Consider the following 19,151-nt stretch of genomic DNA (forward strand, 5'->3'; position numbering starts at 1 on the left):
CTATCTCACAAATGACCATATAGCAACCGTATTGATAATATAGTGTAACAATATAGTCAATAACGTGTCATCTGGCGCGTTTCCACTGGTATACAATAGGCGGTAAACAAAATACTAACAACATTCTCGTTATCATTGCTGAGATTTAGATGTAGGTTACATATGCAACAAGATATGGAGCAATTCCATAAAATTGTTTAGCATTGCAGTGGCGGTACAGCCATATAAGCCCAAAAGCCGGGCTTGCCCTAACATTTTTAAAATCGCGCGCTAATATTAGATATTATTAAGTTCTCCATAAGTGAGCTCACGGCCGACCGACCATACGGTACAGACACGTACAGACCACAGCATGTTGCCATGTTTTGCCGTGGCGCTAGTGCAGCGCGGAAGAGCACGTTCACTACGTTCAGCTATAACTTGCTCGCTTGCACTCGTTGGCTTGCAATGGGGCTTGCTCTTGCATCCTTTTTTTCCTAGCTTTTAGCGTACATTCTGCCTAGCAACTTATATAACTATTTGTAGGTATATATAGAACATTTGTTCCACGATTTAAGCCGGGCTTTTGGTATGAAGTGAGGAACAAGATTGAGCGCGCGTTTGATTGACAACTTCAAGTGTATTATTATTTAGTCGAAAGTTTTATTTGCGTTAAGTGAATGTGCTCTTCTTCGTTTTCTTGTTATTAAGTGTTTAATTCGTTTAAAAATCCAATTGACAATGGATGAATTTGTTCCTTGTGACGGTGACAAATGCGTGGTACACATATTACTCGACGAAGGCAAGGTAAAGTAGTTAAATTTTGCCCAAAAACGAGACATTATTTCCGCGCGAAAACCAACGCCCGGCTTGTGTATTTCTCAGAAAAGTGCGGCGCGTAATAGAACATTTTGTAGGGCTGTGAGTTCGAAAATTGAAGATTAAGTAGTTAGATATTGCCAAAACGTACCTTTCGGCTTGCCTCACTTTGAAACCCTAGGCACGCCACTGTAGCATTGTCCTATAATACTACAACTTTCTCTGAAAAATCGCATGTAAAGGATTTTTTTTGTTGAAATGGTATGAGACAACTTTTGGAATGCTCTTAATTCATTAATTAGGTAAAATGGTTTAATAATTAAATACTGTCTACATGTACATATATCCAATTCGATCGCGTTTTTTACCAGCGCTTTTTTAAAATATCGTTTGCGTGTAAGTGTATACTCTAATCTGAATAGATCATCAAAACGCGGATTCAACGCATACTAGCAACCATTGTATTCATATAGTATACGTGCAATAAACTAATAAATGTACCAAACCAAAAATAATCGACCAACACGTAATCTGAGGGTATCGTACTTACTGATCGAACTGTATACTAAATTGTCTGCTAAAAAAACTAAATCCTATAATAACCTGCCAGTTTCAAGTGGAAACACCAGACAACAGAACAAACTGCTTGTGTATACTGCAGTGGGTAATGCATGATTGTACAGTTCACTTGTGCACGAGCGACGCGAGCCGACGTACGCCGGACTTGCCCGAACCCTTGGTCCTCTTCGTCTGCTCCTTCACACCCCTGGAAAGACGATAATTGACATTTTAGTTAGCATAGGTACTTATACGATATTATTCCGAGTTTTCAAATAACAGTTTACATGGTTATTGACAAATTCAGTGCTGCTGACCTGATATCAAGCCTTCTCTGTAGGCGTTTTCGCTATAATTATACGCTTCTAGCGCGTAGTAGCCTAGTAGGTACGGTAAGCTGCGCTTACACTTCATGTGTTAATCTTATACTTTTAAACGAGCAATTCTTGTATATTTATTTATTTATATATATATATATATATACCGACGATCTCGGAAACCGCTCTAACGATTTCGCAAAAATTTGTTATGTGGGGGTTTTCGGAGGTGAAAAATCGATCTAGCGTACCCTTAAATCCCGGAAAACGCGAATTTTCGAGTTTTCATGAGTTTTTCTTTCGCGTTAGTAAACGTAAAATATGGTCGTTAATTTCGCCGCGCGCGCATCGGTTCCGTTTAGCTCAGTCGTACGAGGTCGGTCTAATGTTCGCAGATAAATCGCAGGTGTCAGGGTTTCGAATCCCGGCCATAAATTAACTTCTTTTTTTTTTGTATTAAGAGTTTTTTTTATCTAAAGACGTGATATAATAAAATAGAACCGAGCGAAGCTCGGTCGCCCAGATATTAAATGTAAATACGAGATTCAAAAGTAAGTTAGTATAATTCAAAGTCCTTCAATAGGTATTAAGAATGTTAAAGCCCTCTCAATGCTCTGTCGCGCTTTCCGTATCTTTAGCCGCGCAAAGGGATAAAACTTTTCTAGTCAGGAAGGATAAGTCACCTAACCTATCCATAATTCCATATTATGAATAACGAGGGCACTAAACTACTGTGATTAATAATATAAATGTAACCTAGGGTTGTTGCCAGCAGCAGGATACCAGTGGTCATTCTGCATATAACCATCGATCCTACCATCTAGCGGGTCTGTTGGGCTGTTATAAATGTTATACACGATGTGACAGGGACAGCGCACCATCGTGTCATCGCGCTGTCCCTGTCCACCACGAAGTAGTGACGGTTATTATAAGTACACGGCCAAGTACTCACAGGTAGCGGGTGAGATCCTCGATATCGACCAGCATGGAGTCTTGCCCCATGTGCAGCTCGTCTCGCGCCATCAGCAGCTGCACGAGGGACTCGTTTAACGACTCGATCTGTGAGTGCAGCTCGTTTACAACCACCTGCAACGATTTAATGGTTAAGTACCTGCATAATAATAACAGAGATTTATCGAATTTAATTTGCCGTGATCATAATATAATGAAACTAAATTTTACGGTTGAACTCGCGAGTCGCGTGATTTTAGTCACTTTCTTTAAATTTAGTTTACGAATCGCTGATGGCTACAGGATAAAGAAAAATGTCGACTGACCCTAAAATATACATAACTAGCATACACTAAGCACTTACCGTTAAACAAATAAATCGAAAGTTATTTATCTGCCTCTTTGTCACTCTTGCGTGTTCGAGTGATAAAGAGACAACTAAACATTTGTCTTTTCGCGTTTCATATTAGGACTCTGTAAACAAACCATCAATGCAACTTTCTGCATCAATATAACTTTTTAATATCACTTCTAACTTCTTGTATTGTACTTTAACCGGAGAATTCGACACACGGATTTATAGAAGCGGCGCAAACTACATAGGAAATATCTGAATGACCACGCCTTTTGGGAAGTAAGCAGGGCTGCTATATATAAGATTTTATTATCTCTCTAGGGCCGAGTTCAAAGAAATAGTCTTATTTTACAAGGCTATTTTTAAATACATTAATAGCTGATCTCTAATGACCCTTATTATACTCATAGTTTATATAAGTACTACTATTACAGTAAACAGCGCATATTAATTACCAAAATAACTCATTGTTAACAAAAATAAAGTCATATTCGGCGATAAACAACGTCTGCTGATAAATAGTTAGTTAACAAAACAGAAGTCTACGTGACACCATTATAAAGTTAGGAAACACGCAACAAAAACAGCTATTGTTTTGTTTTACGAGTGGCCGCACGCCAAGAACAGAATCAAGGTCAATACCGTACAAAAGACTAGTCATAACTGTGGCCGCGAGTACTACACATAATACTATGCGAAACCGGACACTTCCGGATTATTCAGTACAATCGGTATCAAATTGGTCAATGAGTCCCGCTTTTGAAAGTGCGTTTAAAAAAAATGAGCAGACTTTCTCGCGTGTAATCATTTTCTTTTTTATATGGCAAATAAGTAAGTATAAGGTTTAGGAAAAATTGTATACAATAAAGCTGAACTTGTCATGCATGTTGTACTCAAAGTATAACGTGAGATAACTGAAAAAGTATTTCTGCCTCAAACCCAGTCGGGAAAACTCCGGTATGGAAGTTGTAAAGAACTCACTAGGTATAGTAGGTATACCTCACCTAGTTTGCGTGCGTATACTTTACCTAGGTTTTTTAGATCGTAATCCAATATAATTGTATAATTTGTTGTTCGTAATAGTATTTTATGCAACTGGTGGTTAAAAGAGGTCAAAAAAGGTGAGTGGCGTGGGTAACAATTTGAGGCGAAGCCGAAAATTGTTAATAAAGACGCCACGAGCATTTTTTGACTCAGTTAAACACCGTTGCATACAATACTTTTTCTACGACCAAGCACTTATTTTGAAAGAAAATTATAAATTCAACAAATACCTACTTTCAGTCATCTTAGTTATCTAGGTGGACCGCCTACCATTTTGAATATGCAGTTTGAGTGCAAACATGAAAATAAAACTGTCTATGGTATGGTTCTTTGAAGCCTGCACTAAGACGAATCGAGCCGAGTTGAATCGAGTTCTATACATTTGATTGCGATTCGACGCGTCGCCAATGAACGCAGCAGAAAACGAAGGAGTCTCGACTCTGCGAATTGGTTTGTTAAGTTGGTAGCAATGTATTTACTGAACTGTAAAACAGCTATATCGTGCGACTGCTACTAAATGTTTTCAGGGTATAGACTAGATAGACTTGTCCTGACATCTTTTATGTAGGGTTTTAAAGTTCTATGCACGACCTTGTAACTCACGAATAACAGTACGGGAGTAGAAAAATTACTTTATTTATATAGCTTTTCGTTGAAGGAAAACATTGCGTAGAAACCTGCATGCATCTGCAAAGAAATTCAAAGTTGTATGTGAAGTCCCCGATCCGCACTGGGCTAAACGTAAGGACTACAGCCCGAGTCTTCTCACGCGTAAGACGAGGCCTGTGCCTAGCAATAGGACGAATATGGGCTGTGTGTCAAGTCAATGTGTAAATACCTACTGGATTGTCAAGGCGTATAATCAAAGAATCATGACCGTGACGCTGTCTGCGTCCTGCACACTTTCTGCACCCCATTACACACTTGGTAGAACATGCGTTGTCTAGACGAGGAAATCCAGACAGCTCTCTACCAGCAGAATGATATATTTCCTGTCATATACAGCAATCTAGCTCAGTTGAAGATTTATGATTATGTCTTCTTTTGGAATTTCAGATGGAAACGTTATCATCGAAGAAACTTTTGTAATGAAACGGTAAAAATATACTGTAATGTAGTTTTTGTGGTAATTGGCTAATACTTTCCGTGTTGTGCACTTAACTCAATAGCTAATAGTTTATCTACTGTGTGTCTCACACAGGGAAGGACGTGGCGCCCGAAATTTTACATATACATATATATTTACATATTATTTCTTCGTTCTGCAACAGGCTCCGGTTAAGAATATTTTCGAGTCTTAACCTGCATGCTCATAAGCTTTGACGATGTAGTTTCCTCTCACTGATTTTGAATGCCTTGCTGGTATGTTGGTTTTTGCCGCAAAATATCATTAGCGTATGGCATGGCACACTTTACTTACGGACACCGTTAGTAACGGACGGAGTCACAAGTAAATAGAACGTCAAGCATAATCAACCCCACGTGATAGCTGTTTAGTGTCAACAGAAACTTTGCACATATTCGACGAGTGGAAACACAGTAGCACTAAGTACTCGTAATGCCCGTCGCTACCTGTTTTGTCCGTTTTTTCAGAACGAGCGAGCCGAAAGAAAGGCAATAGGTATGCTGCTCTCAAGTAGGGCAGTATCATATGGACGAAAAGGGCAAACCAGCAGCAGGGGGCAGACGACGCCCACGCTACAGCCTCCTGAACGTAGTTGCTGAGAGATGGGACAGTGGCCTCATAAAACACTGGTCCACTCTCCACTGATCTCTAGTACCCAAGTTATTTAAGATTATTCTTAAGTTAACCATAGTTTCATGTTTTGGTTAAGTCATACTAACAAAATATGGACCTTGTATGTCTGAAATAAATGCATTTTTTTTTTACAATTGTAGCCATTTTCACTATACTATTTTCTCCAAAACGTTCGTATTTCTCGTGCTAAGAAGCGCTGTTGGCGTAGCGGTTAGAGCGTGCGACTTTCAATCCGGAGGTCGCGGCTTCGATCCCCAACTCGTTTTAAGATTTTTTTTTTTTTTTTATTGCACAGGGAAACAAACAGCATATTATTACACATACAGTTTAACAAATGTACTTAACACAACGGCCAGAACAGTTTCCACTTGTAGTTAACACAACATATGCTCTGAGAGAAACATTCAGCATGCACAAATAGAAAATACAGTTATTCATTTTACTTACTAACGAGTTAACATATTAGAAATTTACAATACAAAACAAGAAAAGGGGAAGGCAAGGTGTTTCAGACATACATATTTGTCATTTGAGATGAGACATGTTATGTGCGAAATATCATTTGATATTTGCCAGTCGCTTTTCGGTGAAGGAAAACATTGTGATGAAACCGGACTAATTCCAATAAGGCCTAGTTACCGTTCGGGTTGGAAGGTCAGATGGCAGTCGCTTTCATAAAACTAGTGCCTACGCCAAATCTTGGGATTAGTTGTCAAAGCGAACCCCAGGCTCCCATGAGCCGTGGCAAATGCCGGGATAACGCAAGAGGATGATGTTCGTATTTGTCGTGCTAGCTCGATCAACGTTAGTATTGTAATAAAGTGTACCTGTAACTGCGCGACGTTCATGTCTGTGAGCAGCTGGCGCGACACGCGGCGGCGGTCGGGCGCGAGCGGCGCGTTGGCCTTGCGCATGGAGTTGCGCAGCATCTCCGTCACCGGCGACGCGCCGCGGCTGCGACGCTCGCGCTGAAACGTTACACGCATGGTTACCCGCCTGTTTCATATTTGTTACAACTGTCTCATATTTTCGAGCACAGCCGCTAATCCGCTAAATAGAAACGAAAGCCACTCGGCCACTCATTTGCGCAAGCCGCGTCGATCAGCAGTCGAAGTTACTACTAGCTCGGGAGACAACTGTTTGGGGTCTCACTTGGGTTTCAGTTTCATTAATGTACTTAGTTTTTACTAGCAAAATAATAATGAACATAATAGATAACAATACGGAAGCAAGGAAGCAAATCCCGTTTGTTTAACATACATTGTAACTTTATCATTCCAAACCGGAAATTTAGTAACAGATTGAAGATTGGACGTTGGACATTACATAGACACACTTTTACCTGATAGTTAAATAATTCAGCATTTAGTCAACATCTAGATCAGTTTAATATAATTATCTGATGGACACTTAAGTTAAAGTTGTTTCATGTTTAAGTATTTTAATGAACCTAATGTAGGTAATGTTACAAGGAATTTAGTTTCCAGTATATTATGTAATTATTTTATCACTTTGTGGTTTACACTTACCTCCATCTGAATCCGGGCCAACTCTTTAGCCTGGGCGAGTGCGATCCTTGCCTCGGTTTGAAGTGTTGTCTGTAGTGCGTAGAAATCTGACTCCTTTAGCTCTATGTGTCCGAGTGACTGTGATGATCGAGACTTGGGTGTCTTCAGTGAGAGAGTTGTGGGACGTAACTTAGCACCTGAAAGGAGACAATTACACATTATGATTTGTATTTGAATATATCCAGATGTATTTTAATTAGTCAAGTGACTGTGAACTTTAGTATTCCTCATGTAATCGACATTCACAATGGTCTACTTACAATATTTTTATCAGTGACCACAAAGGAAATTGGTAAACAAATACATAAAACAAAATATCAAGTACCAATATCAAAACTATTCAAAACTAACAAGAAACATTAAAAGACATAATCACAGACAAACAGTGTTAGTTCTACCCATTGTAATGCCAAAAATCAATTTAACACTTAACTAAGACAATGCATCATGTACTTACTAGATGGGACAATGCCTATTTTGTCATGTTTTGTAATGCTGACAGACAGCGGCCTTGTCTGGTACGGATGGTTATTTAGACTGTAGTTTGACTTGCTGAAAATGCTTGACCGAGACAGACTTTTGGTGCTATAGTTGATATTCCTGTCCTGCTCTGATGTTGACTCATTGTCAGATGCTGTCTCGTTCATGAAACATATTTGGAGATTCTTCCCTGCATAGCCACACCACAACATAACACATTATAATGACAACACAAAATAGCCCATTATTTAGATGGTTAGGAAAAAGTATTAATGAGATACATATTATGTTAAACCCATGATATGATGAACTAAGAGCCACTTGCACCACCCGCTGAACTCAAGGTTAGTGGGCTGTCAACTGTCAAATTCCATATAAAATGGTGAGTTAACCTCGGGAACCCTCCATTTTCGGTGGTGCAAGTGACCCTTAATGAACTATTGAATTGAAGTAACATTATTCCTTAAAATGTAATGTATCCTCTAGCTCCCCAGAGCGTTATACCTATCTTTATTGTGGGTCTAGTGAAAAAGGGTATAACTCAAATTGACTCGGTGAAAAAGGGCACAAGTCCCACCTCGGACTTGTGACCTTTTTCACCGGGTCAATTTGAGTTATACCCTTTTTCACTAGACTTACAGTATTATGCTCACACTAATTAGATTACTTGATAGCTTTTAGCTTATAAGTGAATGTATAAATGCGACTCATCATGATTTACTGTTTAGCATCAGAAATAATAACATTCTCAAACACTTTGTAGCGTTATCTATGCTGCAGGTAGAGTAATGTGAGAATAGGAACCACCATTATTAATTACCACACCCTTGGGAACAGGATGTACCATGACATGCAAAAAAAAGCCTTTTTGGATAAACTGCTCTTTCAGGTACAAATCCCTAGGTAAAGTTACTAACACAATAACACTATAATTATGTAGCTATCACAAAAAGTACCCAAAACAATCTAGAGAAATTCATAATACATGCTAGAAATTAAAACAAAATAAATGCAAATTATCATTGTATTATGAAATCACATATACCTACTCAAATATATTGATGCAGAAGTAAGATAACACAACACAAACAATTACCCCAGATGAGTTGTTTCATAATCTACATTTAATAGCCCACACATATCCCTCTACCACACAATATAAATGATTAGACTAGGTACCCAAATAACAGCACAATTTATGAGTTGAAAACTCACCATTTTGCAATCTCGAGTGTAGGCTCGGTTTTTTTCCGGGCCTGTCAATGTGTCCCATACTATAATATTCCTCACTGTCAGCCCCCATGGCCAAACGTTTCCTGATTTCCTCCCTATCATTGCGTTTCTGAAATTAAACATAGAACTTTTATAAAACAAGGTCACCAAATACAGAAAGTCACAAAAATATCATAAAAATGCTACATTTAAATTGCTTGAAGGTTCTTCGGTAATGGTAACTATTCTTGTAAATTTGTCTAAAATATCATTTTCCGTGAGGACCGGCCACTCGAACTCTGTTTCGGCACATTCCGCGGTGTCGATGGTGCCGATGGCTCTTGGACTTAAAGCTGTATTATCACAATTATATTCATTGGTGGGTTGAACATGTTTTTTGACGAATTTCGTCTTGAGCAAGTGTAGGCTTCGCTTCAATCCTGATATTTCTAAATGATCTCCATTGTCAGGTGTTTCCAAGGAAGTTTTGCTAAATCTCCTTTTAATGTTAGTAATTAGACCCTCAAACATCTTATATTAAGCACAGTCTTCTGGTTTTTTGGCAAAAATATGGCACAGCCTATTAGTAGAAACCTATACAATAAAATGGCAAAAAAATAACATTATTCTCAGCTGTCACTTCGTTGTCGTTTGTTGTTTGACATTTAGGTTAGGGCTGTGCTGTGATATAGGGCAAGGACGAGGGACGTTCCATTTTTTATCGATTACAGTATCGTCAATCCTTAATATCGATTTAAAAAAGTAGAATTACTTACAAGGCAACAAACATTATCCACAGATTCATGGTTATCATATGTAATTGTGTATAAATCTAAAAGAAACCTTGTATCCTTTTTATAATGTCTTTGTTCGGAATTAAAATATGGCATCGATGCCATCACTACAATTTATGCTAATAATATTTGCACAATACAACTAGCCGTAGTTAACTTAAACTAAACACTGCCCGCACACCTTGCTTTGTGTTGGTGGCTTGGTGGAGACTGGCCGCCTGTATGCTCGCGTAGTTGAATCACCGGTAGAAAGTTGAACTTACTACTTATTGATAATTATAAAATTGTTACACATGGTTGTGGCAGACGTGGTTTAGACGTATACTTTTTACCGTTACCTTAGTATGCGGCGCGCTAATTTAAATATGGCAATGGTTATTACAAGTTTATAACGTTAAGGTTGTACATCATAAAAAAACTCGTACCCGTCTCTCTGCTTCTTTAGCAGCCTTCAGATGATTTTCAATTGCATCTAAATCTAACTTAGGCAGAGCAGTTTCTATGTTGTAGACGTCGAAACTCCCTGAAAAATAAAAAATAAAAACTTTTTAGACTTCGCACATACGGGTATTTCAGCCATCTACGCGGCCATAAGTCAATTTTACAAAATGCATGACAGGTAAACAAAAGAGTTGCCCCTATCAAGATGATTAGTCTAGGGATTAAAATTACTCCCTCCAAACCTGATTCCATGAATCCCGATAACGCACGATCAGTCGGAAGTTGATCTTCCCATTCGGTGTAAGTATCTCTTCTCGGCGTTCGTGTGTAAACGTAAACTTCAATCGGTCATATTGGTAAAACCAAGTTAATTTGTGAGAAAAAAGTTATGAATCCAGACACATCAGGTAATATACAATACAATACAATACAATACAATACAATACAAATACTCTTTATTGCACACCTCAATACACGAAACAACATAGCAAGTATAAACAACAACTTAAGAGGTAAAACAAGAGGCGGTCTTATCGCTAAAGAGCGATCTCTTCCAGACAACCTAGGTAGTGGAGAATAATAAATTTAACCTTGTAAGTAGGTGTACTAAATGTAGACTTAGAGGAAATCTAGCACAAACTATACTACGCAAAACAATAATAATAATATACTACCAATTTTAAATATATTTACTAAATTATGTTTGTATATTAATAACTTTTTTGTTTTTTTAACTTGATCGTTTTTTTAACTTTTTTTTTGCAAATATTTTACTTCAAAAAGGGTTTTGTTATATGATCCTATGAGATCCCGTTTTAAATTCACTTTTATTTTAAAATTTAAACCTTTGGGGAGATAACTGTCAAAAAATTAGCCGCGGATAGCCGCGGATTATAATTATTTTTGACCTTCGAAATTTATACTGAAAAAAGAACCATTGTCATTTTTTTATGATTAAATTATTTTTTGTTTGTATAAGTTCTCCAATATACTTCAAAACCTTCGAATGCAAGGCTTGTGACTCGCCAGTATCTATTGGACCATTTGAACCGCATTTGCAGCTTTAGTTTACCTATATCGAAGAAAAGCTCAACTTTTAAAAAAAGGACCTTTTATCTATAACGAGGATCAAATCACAAGCTTTAAACAGAAATTTTGCCCATTTTAAATCGGAAATTAAACAAAGATGGTCTTAGGCTCACAAAAATAGAAGAAATATTCCGAAAATTGATTAAGAAGTGGCTTGAAGGAACGTTTGAACTTCCCATTGTGAGTCTGCAGCGCGGTTCTTTTGTATTGTATTGTCTTATGCGGTTCTTGTGTCTACATAATAGATCGGGTCGACCGTGTAAATTGTTTGACGAATCGAGTAAAATACCTATTTCATGAGAAAGAGGAAAACATGCGGTCTATCTTAGAAGGAAAAGTGATAGCATGCTGCACAACACAAATTGAGTTGCGGAAAACAGGAAAACGTGATGCGTCTGACGTACTGAAAGATATTTTGAATTCTCCGAGGCTATCAACTTCTGTTTCTGACACACAGAAGAACAGAAGTTGATATAGACTTACACCGCATCGTCTCAGGGTTTAGCAATGTTTGTGGGTAGCTGCAAAGAAGCTGCAGAGGCACGTTACAAGCACTTCAGAAATTACCAGCAGCAGTTTTGCCAGGAAAGTTTCCAGAGAATCTTACCAAACTAAAACTAAATAGATTGCTACTCAGCTCTGATCCCATCTTAAGCAGTTTAAAGAACGCAAGATAAAGCATCATTAATAGTTTTGCCTGAAAAATAGCTATGTTATGTTAATTGCTACGTAACCAAATACTCAAAATTAATAGTAGTATGCATTATAATAGAATAATTTCATGTTTAATTAAATAAAATGATATACAAATGTATTTAACCTACTAATAAGCACCTATGTAAATTGTGAACTGCAACATCTCTTTACTAGCAAAGGATGTCTTTGTCTATTTCTATGTCTAATGTTTTTAGGGTTCCGTAGTCAACTAGGAACCCTTACAGTTTCGCCATATCTGTCCGTCCGCGGATAAACTCAGTGATCAATTGATCATTAGCACTAGAAAGCTGAAATTTGGTACCAATATGTATATCAATTACGCCGACAAAGTGGTAAAATAAAAAGTGAAAATAAATGTTTTGTTAGGGTACCCCCCCTACATGTAAAGTGGGGACTGATATTTTTTTTCATTCTAACCCCAACGTGTGATATATTGTTGGATAGGTATTTAAAAATAAATAAGGGTTTACTAAAATCGTTTTTTGATAATATTAATATTTTCGGAAATAATCGCTACTAAAGAAAAAAAAGTGTTCCCCAAGTGTTTAAAATATGAAAAAAAAAATAAGTAGAACTTTATAAAGACTTCCTAGGAAAATTATTTTGAACTTAATTGGTGCAGTAATTTTTGAGAAAAATACGGAAAACTACGGAACCCTACACTGAGCGTGGCCCGACACGCTCTTGGCCCGTTTTTAATGTCAATAAACTGTTTTTTCCCACTAAGTATATTTTATTTCATATAATAATACCCATTAGAAGTCATTTCTACTAAAAAATAATTTTGGCCGCGCAGATCGCTTAAATACCCGTATGTGCTTCGGTTTAGTGATTTAGCTTTTAGGAATTAGGAAATTTATAAGAGAACTGGGTAACTATATACCTAAATGTTTTAGAGCTAGTTGAAAACTACTAAAAAGTGCTTCTTCTATCTAACTTCTATAGTGAGTTTTGTTCAAGCAAATTGCAAGTAAGTATGTTCTATAGAGGTATTATCAGGTAATATTTTACAAATAACACATTTTAGAATTACATTTCAATGTAGGAATGTTTGTCATCAATTCACTTGCTTTACTTTGGTTTGTATCCCAGCACCTCCACCATCTCGTTTATACTCGACAGCACAATCCGTACGTAAAAGGTAGGTACTTGCGTGGGATGTTGCTACGTTATTATGAAAGATAAACTTTTATTTAAGTGCTAGCTAAGTTCCCAGGAGAATTTACTTTATTTCAAGAATCAGGATCTCCTAATGCTATAACATTTCCATACATATTACTTCAATTGTATACTTTGCTATCTCGGAGGAAATAGACTGGTGACGCCTACTGTATGTTGCATTTGCTTACAAAAAATTCTGCCGAATTTCGAGGGGGTGAGGAAATAACGCATGCAAGAGATGCATAAATGATTAGTGTCAGTACACACGCACATTTTGATAAAAAAAAACAACACGTTCTCAAGTTGATGCACACAAACATATCGCCGATACATTATCTTGGTCAATATTATGTATTATAAATTATCGTAATATTGCAATTTAAATTGATTTTTACATAATATTAAAATCGAGTATTGTAAATAAATACTCCATGGGAGCAAACGAGTTTTGAATCGATTCCACGTGATTAGATATTATAATGTCATTAATCTGACATTATGATAAAATTAAAAATATTTTTATCTAAATAAAATAATATAAGAGCTGTAAAAAAATACTGAAATTACTTACACATGGATTATATACTTTTCCCCTCACTAGCTCGGAAACACGTGTTTTGTCCTTTAATACCAGCGGGTAAAAACGCATTTTATCCACTAGTGGGTAAAGTAATTTAACCTTGAATAAAGTCAAATTAACTGCTTTAAAATTGATAAAAGTAGGTGAATCTAGTAATTAAGATGATTTACCATCTGTGGAACTATTGGAAGCAGTGATAAACGCATTTTTTTGCGTTGTAGTTTCCTCGCTATAGTGAGGGGAAAAGTTTTGTGTTACACTCGGGTGCAAATGTATTTTACTTCTCGTGTGTTAAAAAACTCGCAAGTTCAGGATTCTATTCTCAAACCACTCGCTTCGCTCGTGGTTCAACTATAGAATCCTTTCACTTGCTCGTTTTTCAATTCCACACTCGGCGTTAAAATACAACTTTGCCCCCTTGTATAACAAATAACTATTATTTTTGTAACCTTGAGGTGGTTGAGTTTTATTACACGTGCTCACAGCAACTTTTATTACCAGTGATCTGTGGAGAAGCGAGCTTTCACATGGGCAGATGGGTAAGTAACTAAAAGTCGTCTCTTGTCTATTTCCTCCGAGTTTCCTTTGAACTTGCTATGAACTGAATGCCATAGCCAAGAAGTAGATAAAAGTAGGTATACATTAAGTAAGAATTAGCTTTATGGTTCAAGTTTACGTAAAATTTTACCATAATCATTATTAATTTCAAATTGGATTAGTTGTTGTTGGATTAAGTGGCATATATGTATAATTAACTTTAACTTAAAAAAAATGACAATGTGAACCGTGTTCGCTTAAATGCACTTTAACAGTAAACAGCCTTTTTGCTTCTACTTCGACCCAATATGTATTAACACAAATATGTAATGTGGTTAATGAACAAAGAGTGATACAGAATTTGCTAAATCTTAAAATTTAATTCAAACCTTAGTTGATTACCAGCAATCAACTCATAAGTATTATGGAACCTAAACAAAATATGGTTGGAGCAACCTTACTCATATTTGTACTTAGGATTACACGCTCTACAAATCATTAACTCGACATAGGCAGTTGAAGTCAGGTACCGTTGTCGGACGAGAATTGTTTATGTTACGACGATTGCCTAATTAGTTATTTGACTTATTTGGTATAACTTATGTAAGGTGTTTGGTCAATCAGAGTATTTGCGACTGGTCAGTTAAAGAGGGCTATCAAAGATCTAATATAGGTATTCCGTTAGGATAATATTTTCAAAGGATGCTTTTACTCCACCAGACGCAAAATACTCCGGTATACTAATGAAACTTACCCAAATCACATTTGTCTACATTTTCACCTAATCGGACGGATGAGTTGCCTTGAGCTGTTCTGGTATACTTCTTAATAGCTGGTGCCAATTCCTTCGGCTGTTCCTTTGGCGCCGATGGTTCACTGGTTTGGAACATCATAACCACTTCAGTATAAAACACTTAAAAACTTTGTCTATCTTAAATACCACACCCAAATGACTGAATTATGTTGGAGTAAATGTGCCAGATGAATGTTTCTGCTCAATTTGAGTTGATTAACCGCGCGTCGGTGTACCGAGTCATACTTTTCTCCCGAATATAAGAGAATGACTGCTCTGTAGCGTCTATTTTAAGCTTCAGCGCCTGCTATTGCATGGCGGTAAATTAATTTAATGTTGTTTCTATTAAACAGAGCACGGTGCATCGATCGCAGCAGCAATGTATTGATGGTTTCTATACTTACTAATGTTAAGAAATGAAATTTGGTATATGTAACTAAATATTACTGTAAGCAGATAATTTAAAAATGACTTAGAGAGCTTTACCTACCCTACCTGCTTTTTACGTACAGTCAAGTGCAAAAATACGTATCGATTTTATCCGCTCAAAAATATGTACCGAGACCTTATTCCGCCGACATAAAGTGCTATGGGACATATTTTTGATAAGTTGTACGCACCCATATTTTTACACTTGACTGTACCCTAGTGGATACTTGTGAATATTTTCATTATGGGTAGGTATTACCTACACTAAAATCACATTTCATTTGTCACTAGCGCTCTCAACTCTCAATACGAGAATAGCAATAGAACCTACTACAAACTGATCCGCTTAGGTTATACATAATAAAACCTATATTAAACACTAGCAAATCGCAATAACTACTCACCTAAGTACCTTGACCGGTTTCCTTGTGAGTACACCAGGATTGCTTCCACTTTTAGTATCTGCAGTATATCGAGACGAATTCGCTACTTCATTGAAATTACCATCTGTTAGGATCACAGAAGGCTCTTTTTTATTCCTTATCCATAATCTATCACGTTCTCGCATTTCATCTAACTTCGGAATAATTTTCCTTAACTCGGTGCTGAGTAGTTTTATTGTATTTTCGACGTTATTGCTCATATTTTTTGTGTCATATTCGGTATCATAAAGGGTGATTTCATCTTTCCCGTCTGATAAGAATGCATCGGTTATCTTATTCGTGTTATTTTCTATCAATAAAAATGTAGGCCTATTGAGATTCATTTCTGTTATTGCATTTGTTTCATTTTGTTTAATATCACTAAATTCATTATTTAACACTTCTTTACTAGTTATATTCTCTGCCTTTTCGGAAATTTGATCGGATTCATCAGCATGAGTTTCAACAAGTTTCTTTATGACATGATTCACAACTTCACTTATGTTATTTATGGTATTTTCAATTGGCTTGGCAAACGTGTCTTTGATGTCTTTTCTTAGTTCTTCTAAATCATCTTGAATGTTAATGTTATAATTTAACAATTGCTTTATTTCGTCTTCAATTTCTTTATTAAAATCCCCTATTATGTCTTTGGTGTGAAAATTATTTTCTATATCAGTATCTGTGCAAGTTATATCAAATTCACTACGGTTGATATTGTTATTATTTTCTGATATTGTTTTTAATAAATCTGGAATTTCTTTTTGTAAAATAGTATCCGCTTTAGCTGTTATTTTACTCTCAATAGGCGAATTTAGTATTTTAGAGTTTTTAAAGTCTTCCTGGTTATTATTATTGATATTTTTACATACGATGGTTGTTTCATTTAAGTTAAGCTCTGGTTCGTACGAGGATTCGGTTATCTCTAAATCTATATCGTCGTCCGTCATATCATTTTCGGAGTGATAAAAGTTTTCAATATTTGAAGAGTAATCCTGAAAATAGAAAATATATTTTTATTACCTCATTACCATAATATTTTATGTATAAGTACTATAAGTACTACACTCTTTACACCTAAAAGCGAATAGATCTGTCCCAATGTAGACTTCAAGAAATATTTTCCATCCATACGTGAAAATAAATATTTCATCCACAGATAGCTTTAACAAATAGTACGGTACATCGTACTAATGAGGCTTCCTGTGAGCCCCAGATCTGGGTCAGTGCCCGCACTACAAGGGCATCTGTCAGCGAAACTTGACCCACCTGCAACGTATGCGCCAAGTGTTGAAAACCTGGATAATTCGGATTCACGATTCCTCTAGGCACGGGGCGACTGCCATTCTCAGACATCTCATCCGTGTCCGAATGATCGAACGGCCGCTCGTCCTCAATTGGGGTTGTATTCGAAGACACATTACTACCTGAAATATCGATTTTCAAACGTTACGCACACGCGTCAAAAACTATTAGATACACCTTATAACGTCCATTCACCCACGCGTTTAACCGTCTAAATAATTAAACGCCTAAAGAAAAATAGCCCCCTCACCCAAATAAATACGGACAACGCCACCGTTACCTTTACGCGTAACGTGAATTAAATTACGCTTGTTCGCTTAAATTTTCGTCCAAATACATTTACCGTTTCATTCAGTTGCTTTGTTATAGAAAATGCTTTTATAAGACTTGAATTATAAAACCGCTCAGAGGAATTAACAAGCAACAAAAATATCAGGCGCTTTCACCCTGGTTACAATTATGATTTTGAGTACTTAGCCTGGCAAGGTACTTACATCAAAACGGATTACCACGAAATAGGCTTTATCTAAATGTTTGTATTATTTTACTTTCACAATGAATGTGTAAATATAACATACAAAAGCAACTTTGTGAAAATAACAGCATTAACTTGGAGAGAGATTAAATCAAGGCCTGCCAATTAAGATTTCTTTCAACTAACACATACCTAGAAAGCTTTCACGGGGAGCGAGGAAATTTTCCGTGGCGGCCTCCAGGTTGCTAGCTTCTGTGTTATTCAAATTCAAGAATACAGGGTTATTTCGATTGTTCAGCCTATACAAGGTATTGCACACTGGTTCATCAGTCAAGTTGGAGGTTTCGTTCGCAACATTCTTGTTGTGCACACTATTATTTCTGAACAAATCACTGGTAATCGAATTATCGTAGTTAGAATTAAATTGAAAATGTTCGGTCCTGTTAATGGTGTTATAAAAATATTCTGAGCTGGAGTTATTGGGCAGCCAGCCCCGGTTGTCTGAGTTTATGTGTGACAGTATCTGTCCGTTCTCTGCGGCCACATTACCGTTATCGATGACCTGTTTGATTCTCATGATTACCTGAAACAATATAAAGCCCATTAATATATTGATTAATATGCTGTCGTTGTTATATTTAAGTATAGTTATATTGCTTTCTGGGAAATTCCATCTGACGATATGATATTATTCGACGAGTTATTGCTGACTTTGCTGGTAGGAACCGTATGTTAATAAAAATTAAGTACCTAACTTATTTATATAATTCAAACAAGTTTGCGACGAGCTTTGTGGTCATTAACCAGATCAATAAACAAAGTGTGAACTCCTAACACGCATAGTTCATTAACCTTGTAAACGTCATGTCATGTAGGTATATCGTATGCGTCGTGTCTTCCTATTCTTCCTAAACCTTGTCGCATTGCATTGAGTAATGACTAAAGCATGATGGGGCGAGCGAGAGTAAAATATTTACGAGAGTAAATTAAATCGTGACGGCTTGCTGGATCACTTGAGACTTGAGTTTGCAATATTTTTACGCCCCGGGTCACACAATAAGGTTCATAACACTTGCAACAAAAAAATTAAAAAACATGATTATGATAAGTACTTGAAATTTCCTACAACAGTTTCTGTATAATTCTGGCTCGGCCTGGGTGCAATTGCACAGTCACTGTGCGAGTCTAATAAGATGAAAACGTCATTACCCGTCTCACAGCCGAGATAATAAGGTTTTGATTTGAAGATTAATAGCTTGAAATATCTCGGTATTTTAGATTAAAATCTTACAAAGTGTGCTAATGGGCCGGGAGGTGTGACCACAGTAGGTCCTTGGAAGTTGGCCTGCCTTGGGCCCAAAACGTC

The 19,151-nt window shown here is 36.8% G+C and overlaps 1 protein-coding gene across 1 annotated transcript in view; it reads right to left on the minus strand.

Moving 5' to 3' along the window:
• Positions 1 to 996: 996 nt before the first annotated feature.
• The window catches only part of LOC125226775 (schwannomin-interacting protein 1 homolog), a 103,746-nt gene continuing 85,591 nt past the window's right edge, over positions 997 to 19,151 (minus strand). Inside the window, exons 2-12 of the mRNA XM_048130860.1 lie at positions 17,978 to 18,368; positions 17,275 to 17,432; positions 15,988 to 17,000; positions 15,116 to 15,237; positions 10,262 to 10,359; positions 9,046 to 9,172; positions 7,808 to 8,020; positions 7,312 to 7,487; positions 6,610 to 6,750; positions 2,626 to 2,759; positions 997 to 1,564 (exon numbers count right to left, since the gene is read on the minus strand). Coding sequence (XP_047986817.1) covers positions 1,483 to 1,564; positions 2,626 to 2,759; positions 6,610 to 6,750; positions 7,312 to 7,487; positions 7,808 to 8,020; positions 9,046 to 9,172; positions 10,262 to 10,359; positions 15,116 to 15,237; positions 15,988 to 17,000; positions 17,275 to 17,432; positions 17,978 to 18,362 — 2,649 coding nt within the window. The 5' untranslated portion in view covers positions 18,363 to 18,368 and the 3' untranslated portion in view covers positions 997 to 1,482. The remainder of the gene's footprint in view (positions 1,565 to 2,625; positions 2,760 to 6,609; positions 6,751 to 7,311; positions 7,488 to 7,807; positions 8,021 to 9,045; positions 9,173 to 10,261; positions 10,360 to 15,115; positions 15,238 to 15,987; positions 17,001 to 17,274; positions 17,433 to 17,977; positions 18,369 to 19,151) is intronic.

The sequence above is a fragment of the Leguminivora glycinivorella genome, chromosome 6, assembly GCF_023078275.1.
Source record: "Leguminivora glycinivorella isolate SPB_JAAS2020 chromosome 6, LegGlyc_1.1, whole genome shotgun sequence".
In the NCBI taxonomy this organism is placed as follows: domain Eukaryota; kingdom Metazoa; phylum Arthropoda; class Insecta; order Lepidoptera; family Tortricidae; genus Leguminivora; species Leguminivora glycinivorella.